The 23,730-nt window shown below is 51.9% G+C and overlaps 1 protein-coding gene across 10 annotated transcripts in view; it reads right to left on the minus strand.

The window, feature by feature from the left end:
• Window positions 1-1,188: 1,188 nt before the first annotated feature.
• The window catches only part of POLA2 (DNA polymerase alpha 2, accessory subunit), a 47,084-nt gene continuing 24,542 nt past the window's right edge, over window positions 1,189-23,730 (minus strand). For 4 of the 10 annotated variants that reach the window (XM_077961046.1, XM_015113712.3, XM_015113713.3 and 1 more), the window contains 8 exons: window positions 20,978-21,102; window positions 19,414-19,452; window positions 18,298-18,371; window positions 13,597-13,705; window positions 13,192-13,298; window positions 12,257-12,316; window positions 11,867-11,993; window positions 10,238-10,732 (listed from right to left, as the gene is read on the minus strand). In XM_077961046.1, coding sequence (XP_077817172.1) covers window positions 10,583-10,732; window positions 11,867-11,993; window positions 12,257-12,316; window positions 13,192-13,298; window positions 13,597-13,705; window positions 18,298-18,371; window positions 19,414-19,452; window positions 20,978-21,102 — 791 coding nt within the window. In that variant the 3' untranslated portion in view covers window positions 10,238-10,582. 10 annotated transcript variants of the gene reach the window in all.

A 23,730-nucleotide genomic window follows, 5' to 3' on the forward strand; every position in this document is an offset into this window, starting at 1 on the left:
GCGGTGTGATCACTGCTCACTGCAGCCTCAACTTCCTGGGCCCAAGCAATCCTCCTGAGTAGCTGTGACCACAGGCACATGCCACCATGCTCAGCTAATTTTTGCATTTTTTTTTTTTTTTTTTTTTTTTTTTTTTTTGAGACGGAGTCTCACGCTGTTGCCCAGGCTGGAGTGCAGTGGCGCGATCTCGGCTCACTGCAAGCTCCGCCTCCCGGGTTCCCGCCATTCTCCTGCCTCAGCCTCCTGAGTAGCTGGGACTACAGGCGCCCGCCACCGCGCCCGGCTAATTTTTTGTATTTTTAGTAGAGACGGGGTTTCACTGTGGTCTCGATCTCCTGACCTTGTGATCCGCCCGCCTCGGCCTCCCAAAGTGCTGGGATTACAGGCTTGAGCCACCGCGCCCGGCCAATTTTTGCATTTTTTATAGAGACAGGGTTTCGCCATCTTGCCCAGGCTGGTCTTGAACTCCTGGGCTCAAGCAATTCGTCTGCCTCGGCCTCCCAAAATGATGGGATTACAAGGGTGAACCAATGCGCCTGGCTGAGGTAATGCTTTCATGTGATTCAAAATTCAGAAGTTGGCTGGACGCGGTGGCTCACACCTGTAATCCCAACAGTTTGGGAGGCCAAGAGGGGGCGCATCACCTGAGGTCAGGAGTTCGAGACCAGCCTGGCCCACATGGTGAAACCCCGTCTCTCCTAAAAATACAGAAATTAGCCAGGCATGGTAGCGGGTGCCTGCAATCCCAGCTACTCAGGAGGCTGAGGAAGGAGAGTTGCTTGAACCTGGGAGGCGAAGGTTGTGGTGAACTGAGATCACACCACTGCACTCCAGCCTGGGCGACAGAGTGAAACTCTGTCTCAAAAAAAAAAAAAAAGGAAAGAAAAAGAAATTCAGAAGTCCTAAGAGGCAAGAAGTCTCCTCATCCCTGTCCTTAAGGGACAGGTCTCCGTTCTCCTACAGCCAACGGGTGTTATCAGTTTCTTGTAAACACTTCTAGGGATATTCTTGCATGTACAAGCAGAGCCCCTCTCATTTTTTTTAAAACACAAATGTCAATATTCAGACAAGTAGAGCCCCAAAATACTGCAGGCCCTGGTGGGAGCTGGCGGAGGGCAGTCCTGCTGGGGACTGTGAGAAGCCACCTTTCATTGACCCTCTGCTGTTCGTGCTGTTTGACACCTTGCGTTTTCCATTTAACATTATATTTTGGAGACCACTCTACATCAATACATAGAGTGTGTCCTCGTTTTCACAGCTGCACGGTATTCCAGCACAAGGGTGTGTGGTAATTTACAAATGCACTTCTCAGCAGAGGGAGCTTCAGGTTGCTTCCAGCCCTTTCCCAAGACAGGCAGTGCCGTGGTGAGTCGTCTGTACAAAAGCCCTTTCACACATGCGTGAGCGCTGCTGCAGAATACATTCCCAGAAGGGACTTGGGAGGATTAGGGGGCAAAAGATACGTGCAGTAGTGTCTTATTATTGTTATTTTAGAGACAGGGTCTTGCTCTGTCACTTAGGCTGGAGTACAGTGTACAATGGTGTCATCATAGCTCACTGCAGCCTTGACCTCCTGGGCTTAAGCCATCCTCCCGCCTTGGCCTCCTGCATGGCTGGGACTACAGGCATGCACCACCATGCCCAGCTTGCAGTGGTCATTTTGTCAGCTCTGTCAGCTTATCCTTCTCGGAGACTGTGCCAGGTACCAGGCCCCCACACAGTCGACAGAGCTGTTTCTCCTCAGCCTCACCAGCCCCTGGTTTCCACCTATTTTGATTTTTGTCCATCTGAAAGGTAAAAACTAAACAAAACAAAGGAATTTGGGTGTGGTTAGAGTTTGCGTCTCTTATGCCGCGTGAGGCTGGCCACCTTTTCATTTGCTTAAGAGCCACATGTGTTTCTTTTTGGTGAACGAACTGCAGAATTTCCCTTAGGGAGGTGGTGCCGGGCAGCTTTGGAGAGTGGGGCCTGGAGGGAGGCCAGACTAGAGGCAGAGGCCACTTCTGGCGACAGTTAGTGTAGGAGTGAAAGAAAACTTGGCCCTGAGGAGGGGTGTGAGAGCTGGAGATGGAGATAATGAAGTTGGAAGGTGAGATTAGGTGATAGGTTAGCCCCGACTGGGGCCATGGAGGAAGAAGGGGGCATCAGGCCCAGTTCAGGCTTAAAACTTGGATGACAGGGTGGGGGTGGGGGGACAATGGAGCCCCCAAGGGTTTTGGGGGCCAGGATGATGTGCTGCCTATTCTCCACTCCACATGGTGATAGACAGAAACACCACTCTGACTGCCACGTGCCCTGTTCATGTGCTGCCATGGCCACAAACCTGCAGCAGGGCCCCTGCTAGCCTCTTCAGCCTCCAGCCAGTGCTCCGCACCTGCTGCCCTGAACACGTGCCTATCAACTGTCGGCTGTGCCCAGCCTCCAGGGCTAGGTCCCTGCACACGCTCCTCCATGAGCCCCGGGATTGGCTCCCTCCACCTCACCTGGCCACCCCCATGCCTCCTGTGGCTCTCAGCTGTGATGTCTCCCTTTAGGGAAGCTTTCTGGACCCCCATCGATGTTGGGTCCCCTTGTGATACCGTGGGAAACTCTGGACCATGGTCCTCTCCATGTCATTGTCATTTGGTTCATGTCCATCTTCCACTGGCCCATAGCCAGTCCCCTAGAGTGTGTGCCATGTGGTAGGCACCCAGTGAATATGGATGAGTGGATGGATGGGTGGGTGGGTGGATGAGTGGATGGATGGATGGATGGATGGATGGATGGATGGATGGATGAAAGGATGGATGGTTACGTGGATGGACAGATGGGTGGGTGGGTGGGTGGGTGGGTGGGTGGATGGATGGATGGATGGATAGATGGAAGAAAGGATGGATAGTTACGTGGATGGACAGATAGATGGGTGGGTGGGTGGATGAATGGATGGATGGATGGAAGAAAGGATGGATGGTTACGTGGATGGACAGATGGGTGGGTGGGTGGATGGATGGATGGATGGATGGATGGATGGATGGATGGATGGAAGAAAGGATGGATGGTTATGTGGATGGACAGATAGATGGGTGGGTGGGTGGATGAATGGATGGATGGATGGATGGATGGAAGAATGGATGGTTAGGTAAATGGATGGGTGGATGGTAGGATGCTGGGGATAGCAAGAAGGGGCTGTATGGAGGCAAATGTTTAGGAAATAAAAGCCGGGAGTCAGTGACCCCTCTGTGCAGCACCCACAACACCAGGTGCCTCTGCCCTTGGCCTGCTCTGGTTTTCTCCATCTGACACATTTGGCTTCATCTGATGCTCTGCAGTGTCCACTGTTTACAGGTTTCTGTGCTGGAGTGGCAGCTCTGGGTGGCAGCAGAGATTCTGTCCGTTCAGTCGTCTTCACATCTTGCTGCCAAGAAAAGACCTCCATCCTGCAGGGCCCTTAGCGGGTGTCGTGCTGTCCCCACAGGCGGGCCTCCCACCGCTTTTCTTTCCAAGCTGCCTGCTTCTGGAAGGTGGAGAGGAGGCATGTCATGGGAAGGCACTGCTTCTGCAGGAGTTTCTTTGTGGGCCTACTATGTGCCAAGTACTGTCTAGGGACCAGTGAGACAACAGTGAACATGACAGTCCCTGCCCTCAGGGAGCAGGGATTCTGAGAGCCTGCCTCCCAGGAAAGTGGATGCTACAACAGCTGTCGGGTGTGGGGTGCTTACAGAAAGCTGGATCTACATATAAACATTTGTATGTGTCTATTCTCCCCACCCCATCTCCTCTTTTTTTTTTTGAGACAGAATCTTGCTCTATTGCCCAGGCTGGAGTGCAATGGCACAATGTCAGCTCACTGCAATCTCTACTGCCTGGACTCAAGCAATCCTCCTGCCTCAACCTCCCAAATTGCTGGGATTATAAGCATGAGCCAGTGTGCCCGTCCTATCTTCTTCCTTTTTTTTTTTTTTTTTTTTGGAGAACGGATTCTTGCTCTGTCGCCCAGGCTGGAGTGCAGTGGCACAATCTTGGCTCACTGCAAGCTCTGCCTCCCGGGTTCACGCCATTCTCCTGCCTCAGCCTCCCAAGTAGCTGGGACTACAGGCGCCCGCCACCACGCCTGGCTAATTTTTTGTATTTTGAGTAGAGACGGGGTTTCACTGTGTTACTCAGGATGGTCTCAATCTCCTGACCTCGCAATCCACCCACCTTGGCCTCCCAAAGTGCTGGGATTACAGGCGTGAGCTACCGTGCCTGGCCCCCACCTTCTTTTAAAGTAATCCAGACACACAGTAAAAAATTTCAAACACAGCTAGGTGTGGTGGTTCATGCCTGTAGTCCCAACAATTTGGGATGCTCAGGCAGGAGGATTGCTTGAACCCAGGAGTTTGAGACTGGCCTGGGCAACATGGCGAAACTCTGTCTCTACCAAAAACTCAAAAATTAGCTGGGTGGCCGGGCGCGGTGGCTCAAGCCTGTAATCCCAGCACTTTGGGAGGCCGAGACGGGCGGATCACGAGGTCAGGAGATCGAGACCATCCTGGCTAACACGGTGAAACCCCGTCTCTATTAAGAAATACAAAAAAAAAACTAGCCGGGTGAGGTGGCGGGCGCCTGTAGTCCCAGCTACTCGGGAGGCTGAGGCCGGAGAATGGCGTAAACCCGGGAGGCGGAGCTTGCAGTGAGCTGAGATCCGGCCACTGCACTCCAGCCTGGGTGACAGAGCGAGACTCCGTCTCAAAAAAAAAAAAAAAAAAAAAAAAAAAAAAAAATTAGCTGGGTGTGGTGGCGCACACCTGTGGTCCCAGCTACTCAGGAGGCAGATGCGAGAGGCTCGTTTGAGCCTGGCAGGTTGAGGCTGCAGTGAGCTGTGATCGCACCACAGCACTTAGAATGGGCGACAGAGTGAGACCCTGTCTCCAAAAAATTTAAAAAAAAATTCAAACAGCATATGAGTGTGGACATGACAAATCATTCTCCGAGCCCTCCTGCTCCTGACCCCTAGCCCTTGGACACCCATCCCCAGAGGCAACTACTATTACTAGAAACATTCTAAGGGGCAGACAATTTGAAGGGGCCTCAAGTCCTCAGGGAGAAATTGAACCTTCAAGGGAAGAAGCTGCCAGGAATCAGGAGTGACTGAGCCTTTTCCCCCTATGCGCTGGGAATCAGGAGTGACGGTGCCTTCTCCCTTTGCCCCCTGTGTCACCCTCGTGCCCTGCTCTGTGGTGGGAGGCAGGTGGTGGGAGGGCAGGGTCCCCACCCTGCTGAACAGGGCCCAGCCTGCTTGATGGAGGCAGGTGTACCCCTCATCCACCCCGGAAAGGCACTTCCTCTGGGGCAGGAGCGGGGCTAGGGGCGCCTCTACTCAGCAGCTTTTCTCACTCTTCGGGTGGGGCCTGCTGACTCAGCATGAAATGCTTCAGCCCCTGGGAAGATCTGGGAGCGATGGGAGTAAGCAGAGACGATGGGGCTTGGCTGGGCCCCACTGGCCGCTGGGCAGAAACCTGGGATCTCAGGGAGCAGTGTGCAGGGGCCAGGGTCAGAGGGGTCATGGGCAGCAGCTGTTTCTGAGACCTCCCAGTGGCCCCTTGGCCTGGGCAGCTGCAAGGCCTCAGCTGTCAGGCAGGCTCTGGGTGGGGAGGAGCCTAGAGCCCTGGGAAGAGGCGGCGCAGGATGGGGGAATTCAGAGCCGGCAGTGGTCCAGGTGGGTCCGAGGGGAGGCCAGCCCCTAGACCCCTGGGCATTTCCAGGGCTGACCCAAGAAAGCAGCAGTAGGCATGGTCGCTTGGGGACTGGAGACCCAGAAAGTCCAAGGGCGGTGACAGAAGGGCCCAAATGCCTGAATGCAGCTGGGAGTCTCGCCATGAACAACCATGGGTGTCTTCCGGTGGTCTCTCTAGCCAGAAATCCCAGCACCTCTCTGCTGCCACCCCTCCTCTCCCCTGCCCCCAGGCCAATCCCACCCTTTGCCTTGTTGATCGGTGATGCTAAGTGCTAGTGCTGGCCAAAATTCTCTCCATGGCACGATCTTGCCCATCCCTCTCTCGGCCACCCTCCCAGTGCCTCCAGTTCCTGGCTTTTGACTGCGGTGACTCCCACATCTACCCCTCCAATGCCCAGGTCTCACTGGAGTGCTGTTTCCAGTATTCTAATGGCCCACTTGGTGCCCCTCTTCCTCCCAACCTGCCCCAACAGATCCAGGCCCCTCCCCTGAGCCCTTCTCTGCTCAAACCACCCCTTTGCTACGTGCTCCTAGATACTGGGGCTGCACCTGGGACTCCTCTTAAGTTGGTCCTTGTTGGGTGGTCAGGGTGAGGCACAGGGGGTGGGAGGCAAACCCTTCCAAGATTCTCTGGGGCAGAAAGAATCAGGTCCAAACGCCTTAGCAAGACCATGGTCTGGCTCTGAAGCACCATTCCAGGTCCATCACTGCCTCCCTTCCCTCTTTCCCTCTGTCCTTCCCTCTTTTCTTTTACCCGTCTCTCACCCTCTGTCCCTCCTCCCTCCCTCTCTTTGCCTCGTCTTCCTTCATAAATCTAAAGCCCCTCCCCATTCCTAGGAACATACCCAAGATAACTGAAAACAGGTGTTCACACAAAGCTTGTACCCAAGCCTCCACTATTCATAATAGTCAACAAGTGGGAAAACCCGACAGTGGATGCACTGATCAACAAAATACCAATACCGTACAGCCACACAGCGGGGTCTCGGCCACAGGAAACAACGGCGGACTGACAGCCACACAGCGGGGTCTCGGCCACAGGAAACAACGGCGGACTGACGGCCACACAGCGGGGTCTCGGCCACAGAAAACAACGGCGGACTGACGGCCACACGGCGGGGTCTCGGCCACAGGAAACAACGGCGGACTGACGGCCACACGGCGGGGTCTCGGCCACAGGAAACAACGGCGGACTGACGGCCACACGGCGGGGTCTCGGCCACAGGAAACAACGGCGGACTGACGGCCACACGGCGGGGTCTCGGCCACAGGAAACAACGGCGGACTGACGGCCACACGGCGGGGTCTCGGCCACAGGAAACAACGGCGGACTGACGGCCACACGGCGGGGTCTCGGCCACAGGAAACAACGGCGGACTGACGGCCACACGGCGGGGTCTCGGCCACAGGAAACAACGGCGGACTGACGGCCACACGGCGGGGTCTCGGCCACAGGAAACAACGGCGGACTGACGGCCACACGGCGGGGTCTCGGCCACAGAAGACAATGGTGGACTGACAGCCACACGGCGGGGTCTCAGCCACAGAAGACAATGGTGGACTGATACGTGCTGCTGCAGGGACGAACCTTGAAAACATCATGCTAAGTGAAACAAACCTGACAGGCTGGGCGCGGTGGCTCACACCTGTAATCCCAACACTCTGGGAAGCCAAGGTGGGTGGATCACTTGAGGTCAGCGGTTCGAGACCAGCCTGGGCAACATGGTGAAACCCTGTCTCTACGAAAAATACAAAAATCAGTTGGCATGGTGGCGGGCGCCTATAGTCCCAGTCACACGGGAGGCTGAGGCAGGAGAACCGTTTGAAACCGGGAGGTGGAGGTTGCAGTGAGCAGAGATCATGCCACTGCACTCCAGCCTGAGTGACAGAGCGAGACTGTCTCAAAACCAAACAAAACCTGACAGAAAAGGGCATGGGCCAGGCACAGTGTCTCATGCCTGTAATCCCAACACTTTGGGAGGCTGAGGCAGGTGGCTCACCTGAGGTCAGGAGCTCGAGACACACCTGTAATCTCAGCTACTCAGGAGGCTGAACCCTGAGGTCAGGAGTTTGAGACCAGTCTGGCCAATATGGCAAAACCCTGTCTCTACTAAAAATATAAAAATCAGCCAGGTGTGGTGGCAGGCACCTGCAATACCAGCTACTCAGGAGGCTGAGGCAGGATAATCGATTGAACCCGGGAGGCGGAGGTTGCAGTGAGCCGAGATTGCGCTACTGCACTCCAGCCTGGGTGACAAGAGCGGAACTCCGTCTCAAAAACAAAAAGAGGATGTATTGTATGATTCTATTTATACAAAATGCCCAAAATAGGCAAACCTACAGAAAAGAAATTAGATTAATGATTGCCAGGGGATGGAATTTGACTGCTAATGGGTGCAGGGTTTCCTTTGGGGTGATTAAAATACTCTGGAATTAGATAGTGGCAAGTTCTGCATAACACCATGAACATACTAAAAACCACCGAATAGTACACTTTAAAATGATGATGTTTATGGCTGGGCACAGTAGCTCATGCCTGCAATCCCAGCACTCTAGGATGGTGAGGCGGGTGGATCACTTGAGGTCAGGAGTTTGAGACCAGACTGGCCAACATGGTGAAACCCCATCTCGACTGAAAATACAAAAATTAGCTGGGCATGGTGGCAGGCGCCTGTAATCTCAGCTACTTGGGAGGTAGAGGCAGGAGAATAGCTTGAACCCGGGAGGCGGAGGTTGCAGTGAGCCAAGGTCACGCCACTGCACTCCAGCCAGCTCCGTCGGGTGGAGTGGGTGGAGTCAGAAGTCAGCCCAGATGGCTACTCCCAGCAGTAGGGAAGCTGCAGGGCCAGGTTGAGCTGGGCCGGGTGCCCTGAGGTCAAAGGAAAGGAAACCCCAAGCTCCAGTGGCTGCTGAAGGTAGAGCTGGATGGAAGATCCGTGCCATGGCCCTGCCGGCCCCACCCTTGGGTGCCCCTCGAGGTCCTAATTCCCTCGCTTCATTCTTGGCACCCACTTAGGTTCCCAGGCACAGCAACTAGGAGTGGCTTCTGTTCCCTTGGCAGCTCTCCCTCTCAGAGACTGGAACCCTAAAGGGAAGCCACCAGGTGGGCAAGGGAGGGTGGCTCCTTCTGCCAGGGCAGAGGCAGGGCAAGGTGGGGGCATGGGCATGAGAGGCAAATCCTGGTAAGAGCTCAGGACTGTTTCTTCAAGGCCATCTAGTTGGTGTCTCAAGGGCAGGGACCATGACCAGATCAGGGGGAGGCCACCAAAGGCGGCTGTAAGGCAGATGGGCCTGACCTCCTGGGGACTCTCCACCCTCCATCACTGACACACCCCCAGAGCCTGCTTGAGATCGTCTGGGACAACAGATGCCTGGGGAAACTGGTGACACAGCTGAAGTGGGGTCTAGGGACGGTGAGCCAGCAGTCACTTGGCACCTTCCTGATAAGAGCAAAAAGGAACTGTCTGGTGGCAGAGGCACGCCTGCCAGACCTGTCTGCTCAGGGGTTCGCATCCTGCTTTCTTTTTGTCTGACTCTTAAACGCCTGCTCCGGCCCTCCCAGCCCTCCCAGATCATTTCCAACAGTCACACTACTGGTATCCAGGCAACCGTTGCCTGGGCTCCCAAAATTCCACATCCAGAGGCTGACAAGTCATGGTGCCCCCATGGAATATGGCTGGCTGCTTCGCGTGTGGAGGAGCTGGGGGAGGAGGGAAAAATCCGCTCCCCACGCCGGGATGAGTTTCTAATTCTTGGCCTCAGAGGAGGCGCCTATAAACCAATGAAATAAAACAGCTGCTCCTTGTGTTTAAAGGGAGACCTTTTACTGTACGCTGGTCAGATCTGGAGCTCAACTCCATTTCACTGTCAGAAAGGTGAGAGGCAAAAGCTGGCCACTGTCAGGTCACCTATTTATCTCTGAGTCAAGGCACAGACACCAGCAGCTCGCTGCCCCCTTGCCCACTTCCTTGCCCTGACAGCTGGGGTTTGCTGGTCTTGGCTCTGGCATGTGAGGCAGGACAGCCTGCCAGCTTAGGGCAGGAAGCCACTCCACGTCTGGCCAGTGACAGCTTTTCCCCAGATGCCAGGACACAGGGGCATGAGATGTGCTGTGAACCTTGGAAGGCCTGACCCTGTCTGAGTGTTCTGGGCTGCAGGCAAGCCCTGGCCACTGCGTGACTTGGCAAAGCAGCTGCCACCAGGACTCTAGCTTTGGAACAGCCCGGCGAGGCCACCCCCTCCAGATGGAGAGGTCAGGCTGGGACCACAGCATGCATGTGAGGAACCGCGCAGGGAGGCCCAGGCATGTGGCCAGCTGCTTGCTCTGCAGCCCAGCTCTAGGGCCCGCCCAGTGCACCTCTGCAGCATAGAGGTCGCTGGGGCCTTTGGGGGATGAGGGGTGGGGCTGAGAGTTACCCACTGGACAAGACTAGGGCTGGACAGAAACCCAGTGTGACCGACACTGCCTTCTCTGGTCATAGGTCAAATAGGCAACATTCTCTGTCTACTACCAGGATAAAGAAAATAGAAGAAAGGTCAAACTCAGAAGTCACACTCAGAATTTAATTTCTCCAAAAGTTGTTTCTGCGTTTGATTCATGCAGAAAATCACAAAGCCTTCTCGCCTTTTCTGAGTGGGCGGGATCCACAGCTGGCTTACTTCTGTACCTGGAGCATGGACTGAGAGGCAACAGCCTCCTTCCAGGAGAGGCTCCACTCACAGGCAGGCCCGGCTGCACGAGCCCTCCCTGCTGGGCCTGGTCCCTGCAGCTGCCCCTCCCTGGCTGGCTCCTCTCTCCTTTCCTACCCAACTGTTCACCTTGTCACAGGGCTACGTCTTGGCTCTTGGCTAAGACTTTAAGGGCCCACACAGCAGAGGACAGAAGCCTCAGATCCTGACGACCTGCGCGGCAACGCACGGACTCTGCCTCTCCACTCCGTCCACCGCTGGCCTCCTGAGGTAGAGTCGGGCGAAGGTGCCTCCCACCTGCCCTTTGGTAAGGCGCCCGGGGTTCACACAGACACAGCCGAGGACATCCTGGGGAGGAGAGAAGGGGAGACAGGTTTGGAGGCCTTAACTAACTGGGAACCAATGTGAAAAAGAAGTGACATCAGATGGCTGGACCCCAAAGAGGGTTTTACAAAATGGAAATGAAGACAGACAACCAGACACATTTTCAGTCTTTTTTTTTTTTTTTTTTTTTTTGAGACAGAGTCTCTCTCTGTTGCCCAGGCTGGAGTGCAGTGGCAAGATCTCAGCTCACTGCAGCCTCCACCTCCTGGGTTCCAGCGATTCTCCTGCCTCAGCCTCCCAGGTAGCTGGGATTACAGGTGCACACCACCATGCCTGGCTAATTTTTGTATTTGTAGTAGAGATGGGGTTTTACCATGTTGGCCAGGCTGGTCTCAGACTCCTGACCTCAGGTGATCCATCCACTTTGGCCTCCCAAAGTGCTGGGATTACAATTGTCAACCACTGCACCCAGCCTCCGTCACATATGTTAACTTGTTACTAGAAAGCTTTGAATTCCTTTTAAGTATTTCAAACAGAAGAATGAGGTGACTTGGCAGAATGATAATCAGCCCCCAAACTTGGAGACAAACCTGATTTAGCTGTTTACTGCTTTCCCATGTGAAAAACTTTTTTTTTTTCCCTTTTTTAACCCCTTGAGGTTGAACTAGCTCTTGTTTGGCAAGAGTGGGACTGGTCTGGGCAGATTCCCTGTAAGGGACCTAACTCCAAGGCAGGCAGGGTGAAGGGTGGCAGAGATCAGAATGACCTGATAGCTTCTTCAAGGTATTCCCAGCTGAGCCCACTTGGAGGTCGTATCAGAATTTGGGAGGCACAGGACAGGCAAGTGTACACTGAAATCTTCCCCAGGTCACCTTGATGTGGCCTGGTAAAAGCCCTCAGTTGAGGGCCTTCCTAGTCACCTGGGCTCCTGTTCTCTTGGGGAGGGAGGAGGGGACACTGTTTACTCAAGCATTTTACTGACAGAGTTGTTTGTTTTCTGGTCCCACCACCTCCCCACAGAAACAAGGCCACAGGGCAGGGTGCTAGAGGCCCCATCCCCCTCAGCAGACCCATGAGGGGTGAGTGCCAGGTGGTCCAGAAGGGAAAGTCAAAGACTGGGTTCTGGTGTTTCTGGGAAAAAGCAGAGTTCAAACCTACCTTCACGAAGTATCTCAGCTCTGACGGGATGATAAGGACATCTGGGGTGACAGGCAGCTGTGCGTAGACATAGAACATCTCATAGTCAATGGCCATGTCTTCTTGGGGTGGGTAGAGCGGGTAGTAGCTACAGAGACAGAGAGAAATGGTCAGCAGTAGCAGACTGGGGGGCCCCCTTCTCAGACAGAGTCCCCCTAGGTACTGGCTTCCGTGCTGCTGGCGTCCGCAGACCGACTTTTTCTCTGTGTGTGGGGGCAGAATGCAGGCTTGTCATCACAGGGTAAAGTTCCCTGCTGGTGGCCTGGTGAAGGCTCTTATAGTCATGCTTGTCATAGCTTCATGACCCCAAGGCACTCTCTCCACAGTCAGGGGTCCCAGCGGCAAGCTCACCTTCTCTGGGTCAGGATGTGCTTGAGTATTCGGCTGAATCTGTCTGAAGTTCCAGAAGAACTGGGAAAGAAAAGAAAGCACGAACACAGAACCCTGTTTTTCAGCCCATTTCTCTTCAGGGAGGACCGGAGAATTTAATAAACCAGAGAGAGGCCCAGTGACAAGAGGAGGATGCATCTGGGGAAGTTTAAAGACCCACCCACAAGGAGCTTGGTCTGTCCCCACATGAGGAGGGACATAGGACACCGGGTTGAGAAGGGAAAGCACAGGAATCCCTCGTAATCAAGATCAAGGAGGGCCATTAGCCAGCACCGTGCTATGCAAGAGGATGCAAAGTTGGCACCATTGTGAGGCGGGCGTGTAGCCAGGCTGACTCGATCTCAAACCTCAGCCAAGGAGCCACACCCGTCTTGCTTCACACGAGAGTCGCTTCACACGCCCCTTCCCATCAAGGATGACGGCAGAACGGAGCTGCCCAACATCAACTCAACAAATTTGGCAGGGCCTGATTATCTGCAGAGCTGGATGTTGTACTAGTAATGAAGAAAGCCCTTCAGAGAAAATTCCCAGTTTATCCTCCACAAACAGGATGTCCACATTTGTTTTCAGGTCACAAATTTGGGAAATGAAAAAAACAGGAGCAGAAAAGAAAATGTAGATGAATTTCGATGCCTTTAAGTGCAAAGACAGAATGGACGTGGTTCTTTGGGGTCTCAAATGCAGTTTAGAGAGGTGGTAACAGAAACTAATGCATCCAACCAACCCCTCCCCTTGGGTACAGAGAAACTCAGATGGCCAGAAGGTCGGGCACAGCTTGCTGCTTTCAGGACTCTCTGGTCAAGACTGTCAAGCATCCCCTTGATTTTCTTGGCTGCAGAAAGGGCTGGGACCAGAAAGCCAGTCATCTTGCTTGGGGCCTGGAACATACTTCTTACCTACTGATCTCCTCGGCCCCCAGGTGGAACAGCAGATCCGTAGACGTCAGGCCAAAGATCACTCCATTTATGGACAGGCTGCAGGGCTCGGACACAAACTGTACTTGCTAAAATGAGAACCGATTGGAACAAATATTTGTACGCCAAAGCTAGAAACATCTTCCCATGAAAGTGGGGGTTGTCTGAGGGCTGGGGAGACCACGGAAAAGGGGACCAAACCAACATACATCAAACTTATAGACACATTTGCTTGTTTAAAAAAAAAAAAAAAAGAGTTTAAGATTCAGGCTGTACGCATGCTCTAAAGAAGCCTCTCCACCCTCCCCTTCAGAGCCAGGGCCAGAGCCAGTGGCAGAGGCATGCTGGATTCTGGCTGCCTGCTGGTCAAGGAGTGGGTACTGCTACCTTTTTGTCCTCTCGAGACAGATCGGAGTAGCTGAAAGGTGGCTGGGGGTACACAGGCTCATGGTGCACATCTCTCAACGATGGGACAAAGACAAGGTGGGAGCCGGAGCTAGTATGGCAAAAGAACAAACAGAAGAGGGAGAAAAGTGAGTGCGGTTGAGTTAGAACAGCTGCGCAACAGGCAGGATGCCTCAGGGCTGGAGGCAGAGCCCACTTCCAGGCAGGCAGCTCAGAATTGCACTCTGTTATGAACAGAGACGCTGTTTCCCATGGGACACTGGGAGTGAAGGACAATTTGTTCTACTTCACACCCATCCATCTGGACAGGCTCCGATTGCCTGGGACACTTTCTTGTTGCTCTGTGTGGCTTTCTCCCAAGAGGATGGAGACTATTGTTTGGCAGAAAAAGGGGCAAAGAAATGGAGATCTAGAAAATCTAGAAAGATAAGGATGCGAATAAAAAATCACAGCCTCAGAGCCAGAGTTTAAACCACAGCTTGGACTCATTACACCTTCTAAGCAAGTGTAGCTTGCAGGCATTAAACAGTGTCCCTGCCACACCTTGGCAGAGTGCACGGAGCTGGGGCATCTTTCCTAGGGAGAAGGCAGTGTACCAAAAAGACCCTGAGACTGCCGTTTTTTTGTTTTCTTTTTGAGACAGAGCCTCACTCTGTCACCCAGGCCAGACTGCAGTGGCATGATGTGGGCTCACTGCAACCTACATTTCCTGGGTTCAAGTGATACCTGTATCTCAGCCTCCCGAGTAGCTGGAACTACAGGTGCACACCACCACACCCAGCTAATTTTGTATTTTTAGTAGAGACAGGGTTGGCCAAGCTGGTCTCGAACTCCTGGCCTCAAGTGATCCACCCACCTTGGCCTCCCAAAGCATTGGGATTACACGCGTCAGCCACCACGCCTGGCCTGCCTTCGTATTTAGAAGATCCAGCTGAAACCCTCTGACTGACTGAACACTGGGCCATAATTACTGGACAATCAAGACACAGACATTTCCAGCGGGAGGCGGAAAAGCCCAAGCGGCCTCTCCCTGAGCCATCGCATCCCTCCCCTCTCACACATGGAAGTAATGCCCTGAGTTTCTATTTCTCAGCAGGCTATCTTGCAAAAATGAAAGAAATATTTAACAGCAACAGTAAAAGCACAGATGACAGCAGATGTTTCCTTTGATGGAGCAGGAGAATCTCTAGGGTTACAACATGCAAGTGAAGAAGAAAGTTGTAACTCTGGGGGCCAACTATTTATTTTTCCCAGCCATACAAAAGAGAAAGAAAGTCCCGTTTCCTTGGTTCCCTTTGCTGACCTTGGCAGAGGGGCCATTTATAAATCAAATAGGCATAAAGTGTTACTTTGCGGGCATGTTTAAAATCCACCAATAGCTCTCACTTCCATCTCCGTCTCCTGCTTAAAATGTGTGGACTTCTCAGGCATACGTACACTTTGACATGTGATAAAGGTGCTGGTGACAGCTGTCACCCTTATCACTGTGGTGTCCTCTCAGAGTGCGAACTGAGACTTCTACAACAGAAAATCAGAATCCTGAGACCAAAGGTGTTTACATATTCATTATTGTTCCTTTGACACTGAAAAGCTCACTAGGATGATCCAGTCCACCATTTGGGTGCCAGGGTCTGGTAAACAAGCCACAGGGTAACTTGAATGGGACAATCTGTGCTCCACATCTCAAGGGCTTGACATCTGTGATGAACACAATGAACTGAGGTGCAGCTGGCTGCTCTCAAGGGACAAAACTGCCCTGTTTCAGCAGGCTTTGGAAGGGCAATAGTTAAGGAAGAAATAGCCTTCCTGCTCATGGTTAGAAACCGGCTATAGAAGGAGGGATCAGAAAAAAATCCCAACTATGCTCAGCATTGCACAACCTCATACGTCACAGGGGGAGGGTCCTCCAGCTGCTCCCGCAAACAGGATGAGAACCGCGGGCTCTGCTTGCTTCCTCTGAGGTGCTTTCTCACTGGCTCTTTTTTTTTTTCTTTTTTTTTTGAGATGGAGTCTTGCTCTGTCACCCAGGCTGGAGTGCAGTGGTGCAATCTCGGCTCATTGCAACCTCCACTTCCTGGGTTCAAGCAATTCTGCCTCAGCCTCCCGAGTAGCTCCCAAGCACCCACCGCCACGCCTGGCTAATTTTTGTATTTTTAGTAGAGATGGGGTTTTGCCATATTGGCCAGGTTGGTCTCGAACTCCTGACCTCACGTGATCTGTCTGCCTCAGTCTCCCAAAGTGCTGGGATTACAGGCGTGAGCCCCTGCGCTTAGCCTGGCTCTGGCTTTTACATGATGACTCAGCTTAATGCTCTGCATTTCTGACCTCTCAGAAATACAAAGAAATTCTCTGCCCAAGAACTGTTTATATACTGTTTCTAGAAGGGTGGGGCAGCTCCCCCTGCCTCGTGGCACACACTGGCCACAGATGAAAGTGCCTGGTGGTGCTGGGTTCTCATCCCCAGTATAACAATGCCTTATCTGTGCTTTATTTCTATCACTGCTGACAATACCACATGGGGTAAGGAACCAAAAACAGAACCCAACCTCAAACTGAAAGCACCCAGCCAGTGTTAGGGCACTACGACACAGTCCCTGCCTGTCCCCAAGGGCTGACAAAAGGAGAACACAGCCCTGCTCCTGTGTTTTGGGGGCCTATCTCCTGAGGAGTTCTAACCACTCTCCAGGCCTGATGAACTTGACCAAGATCACAGCAAATCTGGGGAAGAGGGAAGGCACCTGCATCACCTTCATTTGAGGGAGGGAGGGAGGAAAGGGCAGAACCAGCCATGGTTGTCACTGGCACAACCCACATCTCTGATTCTGGGAGTTGGGGGATGTTCTTTATTCCAGCTGTGCCATCTACCATCCTGGCCCACACTGCCGGTACAAGAAGGTAGTGTTACAACTTATTGACTCTGGGATCAGTTCTCATGGCTAAAAGGCGGAAAGTTAGACATCTTATTTTAAAAACCACCTTTGTGACAGACTCGTCTTTAAACACTTAGCCTCAGGAACATTTCTATTTTATTAGCTCAGCTACAGGCATGCAGATCTCATGAGGAGATCTACCACCTATACCAGCTTCTTTCAAACACTGGCACTGGGGGAAAGGGACAGGAATGACAGGAATGGAGGATGTCAGATTTCCGAATAACTTTCCACTCTCGGCTTTAGCCTCTTCCTGGAACAGTGACTTTCCTCTCAAATGAGAACTGCACAGCTCTCTCATCTCTGCTGTGACCTCTCACAGTTCCTTCTGTTTGGTCTGTGGCAAGGATTCAAGGCCCCACCCTCACCGAGAGTGTCTGTCACCACCAGCTGTAGCCACTGGCGGCATCCCACGCACCCTGGGGAAGCACTGACTTGGGAGGAAATTGGGCTCACCCAAAACAATCACTTACACAACGAGATGTGTGGGGTCTCACAGGATTTCACTGCGTAAGTCATCAAACACTTCTCAAAACCATCCTGGGAAGATTCCCGTGGAATATTAGTTTATACAAAAGGGAGAAAAGGAACTAAGTATAGAAGAGAAAGAGCAACCAAACAGTGAAAGCCGATGCACCCTTGTCCTTTCAAGTATGTTTATCTTTGTGTTTTACAGAGATGCCTCTTAACTTGCACTTGAAGGTCAAGGGTTCTAGCTGATCTCAGTAGTGCAAAAGGAAGAAAAGAATAGGAACTGCCATGAATTTTTTTTTTTTTTTTTGGAAAAGGAGTTTTGTTTTTGTTGCCCAGGCTGGAGTGCAGTGGTACGATCTCGGCTCACGGCAACCTCTGCCTCCTGGGTTCAAGTGATTCGCCTGCCTCAGCCTCCCCAGTAGTTGGGATTACAGGAATGTGCCACCACGCCCAGCTCATTTTGTATTTTTAGTAGAGATGGGGTTTCACCATGTTGGTCAGGCTGGTCTTGAACTCCTGACCTCAGGTGATCCACCCGCCTTGGCCTTCCAGAGTACGTGAGCCACCGGGCCCAGCTTTTTTTTTTTTTTTTGAGATGGAGTTTTGCTCTTTTTGCCTAGGCTGGAGTGTAATGGCACAATCTTTTTTTTTTTTTTTGAGACGGGGTCTTGCTCTGTCACCCAGGCTGGAGTGCAGTGGCCGGATCTCAGCTCACTGCAAGCTCCGCCTCCCGGGTTCACGCCATTCTCCTGCCTCAGCCTCCCGAGTAGCTGGGACTACAGGCGCCCGTCACCTCGCCCGGCTAGTTTTTTGTATTTTTTAGTAGAGACGAGGTTTCACCGGGTTCGCCACGATGGTCTCGATCTCCTGACCTTGTGATCCGCCCGTCTCGGCCTCCCAAAGTGTTGGGATTACAGGCTTGAGCCACCGCGCCCGGCCGAATGGCACAATCTTGGCTCACTGTAACCTCTGCCTCCCGGGTTCAAGTGATTCTCCTGCCTCAGCCTCCCCAGTAGCTGGCATTACAGGTGCCCACCACCATGCCTGGCTAATTTTGTATTTTTAGTACAGATAGGGTTTTACCATGTTGGCCAGGCTGGTCCCAAACTCCTGACCTCAGGTGATGCCCCTGCCTCGGCCTCCCAAAGTGCTGGGATTACAGATGTGGATCCACTAAGCCTGGCGCTGCCATGACTTTTAAATGGTTTCAGTTTCTTAATGGGAAGCTCTGGAGAAACCTAGGAAGCTTAAGGTTCTGTCCAGTATTTTGAAATCTGACCTTCTTGTGCCTTCAATAATTGTACGTAGACACTGCTTGAAAATGTCTTCAAACGGACTTGTCAGTAGACAGTTCTGCAAGAAAGGAAAGGAGATAAATTTAGACAGCAGATGTTTGGTGTTTACTCACTTAACATTGTTAGGTGACCCATAGATGTCAGCTGTTGGGCTGGGAGCTGAAGGAGACGCAAAGATGAGAAAGATGGGGTATTTTTCTTAAGGAGCTAAGTCTAGTTGAAGGCAGGAGGGGAGATGTGGGAATTAACTCTCTTGAATGCAGTGTGGGAGAGACTACAAGGAAGAAAGAGTGCTTTGAAACATTTTCCGTGGAAGGTAAAGTATTGTGAGACAAAGGATCAGAGGTCCCAGACCTCAGCCATGGATGTGTCCCAGGAAGGACCATTTGTGTGTTTTTTTTTTTTTTTTTTGAGGCGGAGTCTCGCTCTGTCGCCCAGGCTGGAGTGCAGTGGCCAGATCTCAGCTCACTGCAAGCTCCGCCTCCTGGGTTTACGCCATTCTCCTGCCTCAGCCTCCCGAGTAGCTGGGACTACAGGCGCCCGCCACCTCGCCCGGCTAGTTTTTTGTATTTTTAGTAGAGACGGGGTTTCACCGTGTTAGCCAGGATGGTCTTGATCTCCTGACCTCGTGATCCGCCCGTCTCAGCCTCCCAAAGTGCTGGGATTACAGGCTTGAGCCACCGCGCCCGGCCCCATTTGTGTTTTATGCAAAGGACAGCAAGATGAGTTATAAGCTCGGGGTATTGGCCAGGATAGGTTCTTTCACAGGGCAGCCTGTGACTGCCAGACACCTGCATTTGTGCTAGTGCTCTTGTGCCTTAGCACCAGGCATCACAAACAAAGGAACATTAGGACTGATATATTTACATGTCCCTCCCCCAGCTTCCAGACAGCCTTGTATTCTGGTGAAAGGAAGCTCTCGGATTCCAGATCTTTATTAATAAAGTGCCCTGCTAAAATGATTTCTGATTAGCCACAGGAATTAATGTGTTTGTTATAGATGTGCGATAAAGTGGGATAAACATTAAAAAATGAAAAGAAAAGCGAGAGCCTGACTGAACGCAAGTACCCAGGACCCCTTCCCACCCCAGCCCACTCACCTCCACCTGCTCATGCTTAGCATCCAGGAAAGGGCCAAACTGCGAGGGGAGAAACAAAGACACCAAAAGAACAAATCAGAATCACCTGTGTCTGTGAACGACTTCGGATCACCTCTTCTGGAAGTCCTCTGCCGAGGGCCCATCTGTCCCTCCAAGGCTGCCTGGATAGCCTGGGGACAGCTAGCAGATGGGCTGGCGGGGGCGCCAAGCCAATTTCACAGGCAGAAGCACGTGTGCCCCGGATGGAGGGAGGCTCCCAGGGCCCCATAACCATTACTAATGCCCACTATAACACTGGGCTTATGCCTGTAATCCTAGCACTTTGGGAGGCCAAGGTGGGCAGATTGCCTGAGCCCAGGAGTTCAAGGCCAGTCTGGGCAATATGGTGAAACCCTCTCTTTACAAAAAAAAATACAAAAATTAGTTGGGCATGGTGGCGTGTGCCTGTAGTCCAAGCTATTCGGAAGATTGAGATAGGGAGGATGGGGAGGATCACTTGAGCCCAGGAGGTGGAGGCTGCAGTGAGCCAAGATCGCGCCACCACACTCCAGCCTAGGTGAGAGTGAGACTCTGTCTCAAAAAAAAAAAAAAAAAAAAGCACACTGGGCTTTTTTCTGACTTTCTAAACCTAGCAAGGGAAATTGATCACCATACTAATAGTAGTATTTTGAGCTTTAAAAAGAGATTAGTTCAGAAGTTGGAGTAATGAGAAAGAGGTAAGAATACTGTAAAATCAACAAAGGGTGGGAAAAAAAAAGTTGACCTTTTATTTTTTGAGATGGAGTCTCACTCTGTTGCCCAGGCTGGAGGGCAATGGTGCAATCTCAGTTCACTGCAACCTCTGCCTCCCAGGATCAAGCAATTCTCCTGCCTCAGCCTCCCAAGTAGCTGGGATTACAGGCGCCTGTCACCACACCCAGCTAATTTTTTTTTTGTATTTTTAGTAGAGACGGGGTTTCACCATGTTGGCCAGGCTGGCTTAGAACTCCTGCTCTTGGCCGGGCGCGGTGGCTCAAGCCTGTAATCCCAGCACTTTGGGAGGCTGAGACGGGCGGATCACGAGGTCAGGAGATCGAGACCATCCTGGCTAACATGGTGAAACCCCATCTCTACTAAAAAATACAAAAAATTAGCCGAGCGAGGCGGCGGGCGCCTGTAGTCCCAACTACTCGGGAGGCTGAGGCAGGAGAATGGCATGAACCCGGGAGGCGGAGCTTGCAGTGAGCTGAGATCCGGCCACTGCACTCCAGCCTGGGCAACAGAGTGAGACTCCGTCTCAAAAAAAAAAAAAAAAAAAAAAAAAGAACTCCTGCTCTCAAGTGATCCACACACCTCGGCCTCCCAAAGTGTTAGGATTACAGGCGTGAGCCACTGTGCCCAGCCAAAGTTGGGCTTTTAAAACTAGCAAAGGCCCATAGATCATGTATACCTCTCCAAAGACGTAGATTAAGAATGAAAAGGTATTTTCCAAAAGGAAGGACTGACATGCTTCCTAAAAATTTAGAACTGCATTAAAGTCATTTTCCAAGGCTGACTCCTCAGCTTTCGCACTGGTGCCTCTTACCAGGATGCAGACATCTGGCCGGTCATGGTTGATGACAGCAATCAGGTCGAGCAGGGGGTCATACGTGATGCTGTCAGACGTGGTGTATGGCCCACAGGCAACCAGGACCATGCTTTGCTCAAAGTCTAAGACAGAGGTTGTAGGTCTTGATTAGAAGAGGACTAGTATTAGAATGGTGGGAGGAGAAAGGACAATTAGGGGAAATGCCACAGGATTCAACTCAATGAGTCCTTTATGTGTGCAACTCTGGGGACCCAAGGTAAGGAAGACCTCATGTCCATCCTCTAAGAACACACCACTAGGTGGTAGAGACAGAGAGACAGGCAGGAACACAAATACCTAGAACACGCACTAGAAACTTTACAAGCAGTGCACATGAAAGATTTGAGGAAAGTGGCAGTCAGTGAAGAATTTACCAAGGTGGAATTTGCTAACACGTTTGAGAATTTTGGGGGATCAAGGGCAAGGCAGGGTACAGGACAGCACTGAGACCTGAGTGTGCTCAGTGTTAGGAAACGTCTGGTGGTCCAGTGTGGCTGGAGAATATGGGGTACTGAAAAGCCCAGAAAGACAGGCTGGGGAACGGGAGACTGGAACGGGAGACTCCCGGGTGACGGGGTGCAGGGGCCACCCATCACGCTTTGTCCTTTTCCTAACAGCAGCTGCTTTCCTTTTGGAGAATCAGCCCTCCTCTCCACAAGACATTCTACATGGGCCTGTAAATCAGGTGCTCTGTCTTCCTCTAGCCAAGGGCAGGCACATGACCCAGTTTAGGCCATTCACACTCTCCTCCCAGGGTGTGCAATCTTGAGGTGAACAATCCAAGGAGAGAAAAAAGATTACAGCTAACCTATTCCAGCCGAGGTGCCCAGATGAGACAGCTGGGGAATTCCTGCTACCTGGATGCTAGAGTTCCTGGGCTCTCATCCTGGTTCCAAGCCTGGGTTTCTAGCCACTTGTCCAGTCTGTGAGCTACCTGGATCTCCCCTAATAAATTCCTGCTTTCTTGTTAGTCTGAGTCAGTTTCTGTGGCTCACAACAACAAAATCCAAAGATCCCAGGCTTCTTAACATGCGGTTGTGTTAGTTTCCTATTGTTGCTATAAAAAGTTTTCACAAACTTAGTGCCTTAAGACAACACGAATTTGGCCGGGTGTGGCGGCACAACACCTGTAATTTCAGCACTTTGAGAGGCTAAGGCGGGAGGATACCTTCAGCTCAGGAGGTTGAGACCAACCTGGGCAACACGGTGAAACCCTGTTTCCACAAAAAATACAAAAATTAGCTGGACAGGGTGGTGCGTACCTCCTGAGCCTACAGTCCTAGCTACTTGGGAGGCCGAAGTGGGAGGATTGCTTGAGCCCGGGAGGTTGAGGCTGCAGTGAGCTGTGATCACAGCTCATGCCCACTGCACTCCAGTGAGACTCTGTCTCAAAAAAAAGCCTACGAATTTATTATATTACAGTTCCAGAGGTCAAAAATCCTAAACTGAAGGTGTGGGCAGGGCTGAGTTCCTCCTGTCTGGAGGTTTTAGAGAAGAATCCATTTCCTTGCCTTTCCCAGCTTCCAGAGGCCACCTGCATTCCCTGGTTCATGGCCCCACCTTCAGCGGCAAAGCCAGAAGCCTAAGATTTCTCTATTTTGAAATAAAATTTTTCTTTTGGCTTCCTCAAATCACAGCAGCCTAACATTTCCAAGCTCTGACTCTGATTCTCTTGCCATTCCTCTTATAAGGACCCTTGTGATTACAGTGGGCCCACCTGGATAATCCAGGCTAATCCCCCATCTCAACAGCCTTAACTTAATCACACGGGCAAAGTCTCCTTTATGACAAAAGGTAAAATATTCACAGGTTCCAGGGATTCCTGGGGCTATAATTGAGTCTATCATAGTAGTAATACCATGAACTGACAAAGCATTCAAGGGGAAGAGTAGGTTTCATGTGGTGGTGGGGTAGGGACAAAGTTAAGTTTGGCTCTGAGAAGCCTACAGGAGATGTGAGCCCCAGTGTAAGCAGTGAGTCTCTGGAGGGCAAGGGCCATGTCTTATTCTGTATCTCCATGAGTGCCTCGTTTAATTCCTTATACAAAAGTTCATTAACAACCTGTTAAACTGTTTCCAAAGGCTTCCCTGGTACACAGCTCAGGCTCCTGGTATCTCAGCCAGGTTGATTTCATTACCTGAAGTTGACCTAATACCAGCATGCCACCCTTGCCCCTATAAATTTGTATTTTCTTTTTTTTCTTTTTTGAGATAGGGTCTCACTCTGACTCCTAGGCTGGAGTGCAGTGGTGGTATGATCATGGCTCAAGGCAGCCTTGACCTCCTGGACTCAGGAGAGTGATCCTCCCACCTTAGCCTTCCGAGTTGCTGGGACTATAGGCACATGCCACCATGCCCACACCCAGCTGATTTTTTTTTTTTTTTTTTTTTTTGAGACAGAATCTAGCTCTGTCGCCAGGCTGGAGTTCAGTGGCGATCTCCACTCACTGTAACCTCTACCTCCCAGGTTCAAGTGATTCTCCTGTCTCAGCCTCCTGAGTAGCTGGGATTATAGGCACACGCTGCCACGCCCAGCTAATTTTTGTATTTTTAGTAGAGATGGGGTTTCAGCTTGTTGGCCAGAATGGTCTCTATCTCCTGACCTTGTCATCCGCCCACGTCGGCCTCCCAAAGTGGTGAGATTACAGGCGTGAACCACCGCGCCCGGCCTAATTTTTTGTACTTTTTGTAGACACGAGGTTCCACCATGTT

Source organism: Macaca mulatta, chromosome 14, assembly GCF_049350105.2.
Source record: "Macaca mulatta isolate MMU2019108-1 chromosome 14, T2T-MMU8v2.0, whole genome shotgun sequence".
NCBI classification, from domain to species: domain Eukaryota; kingdom Metazoa; phylum Chordata; class Mammalia; order Primates; family Cercopithecidae; genus Macaca; species Macaca mulatta.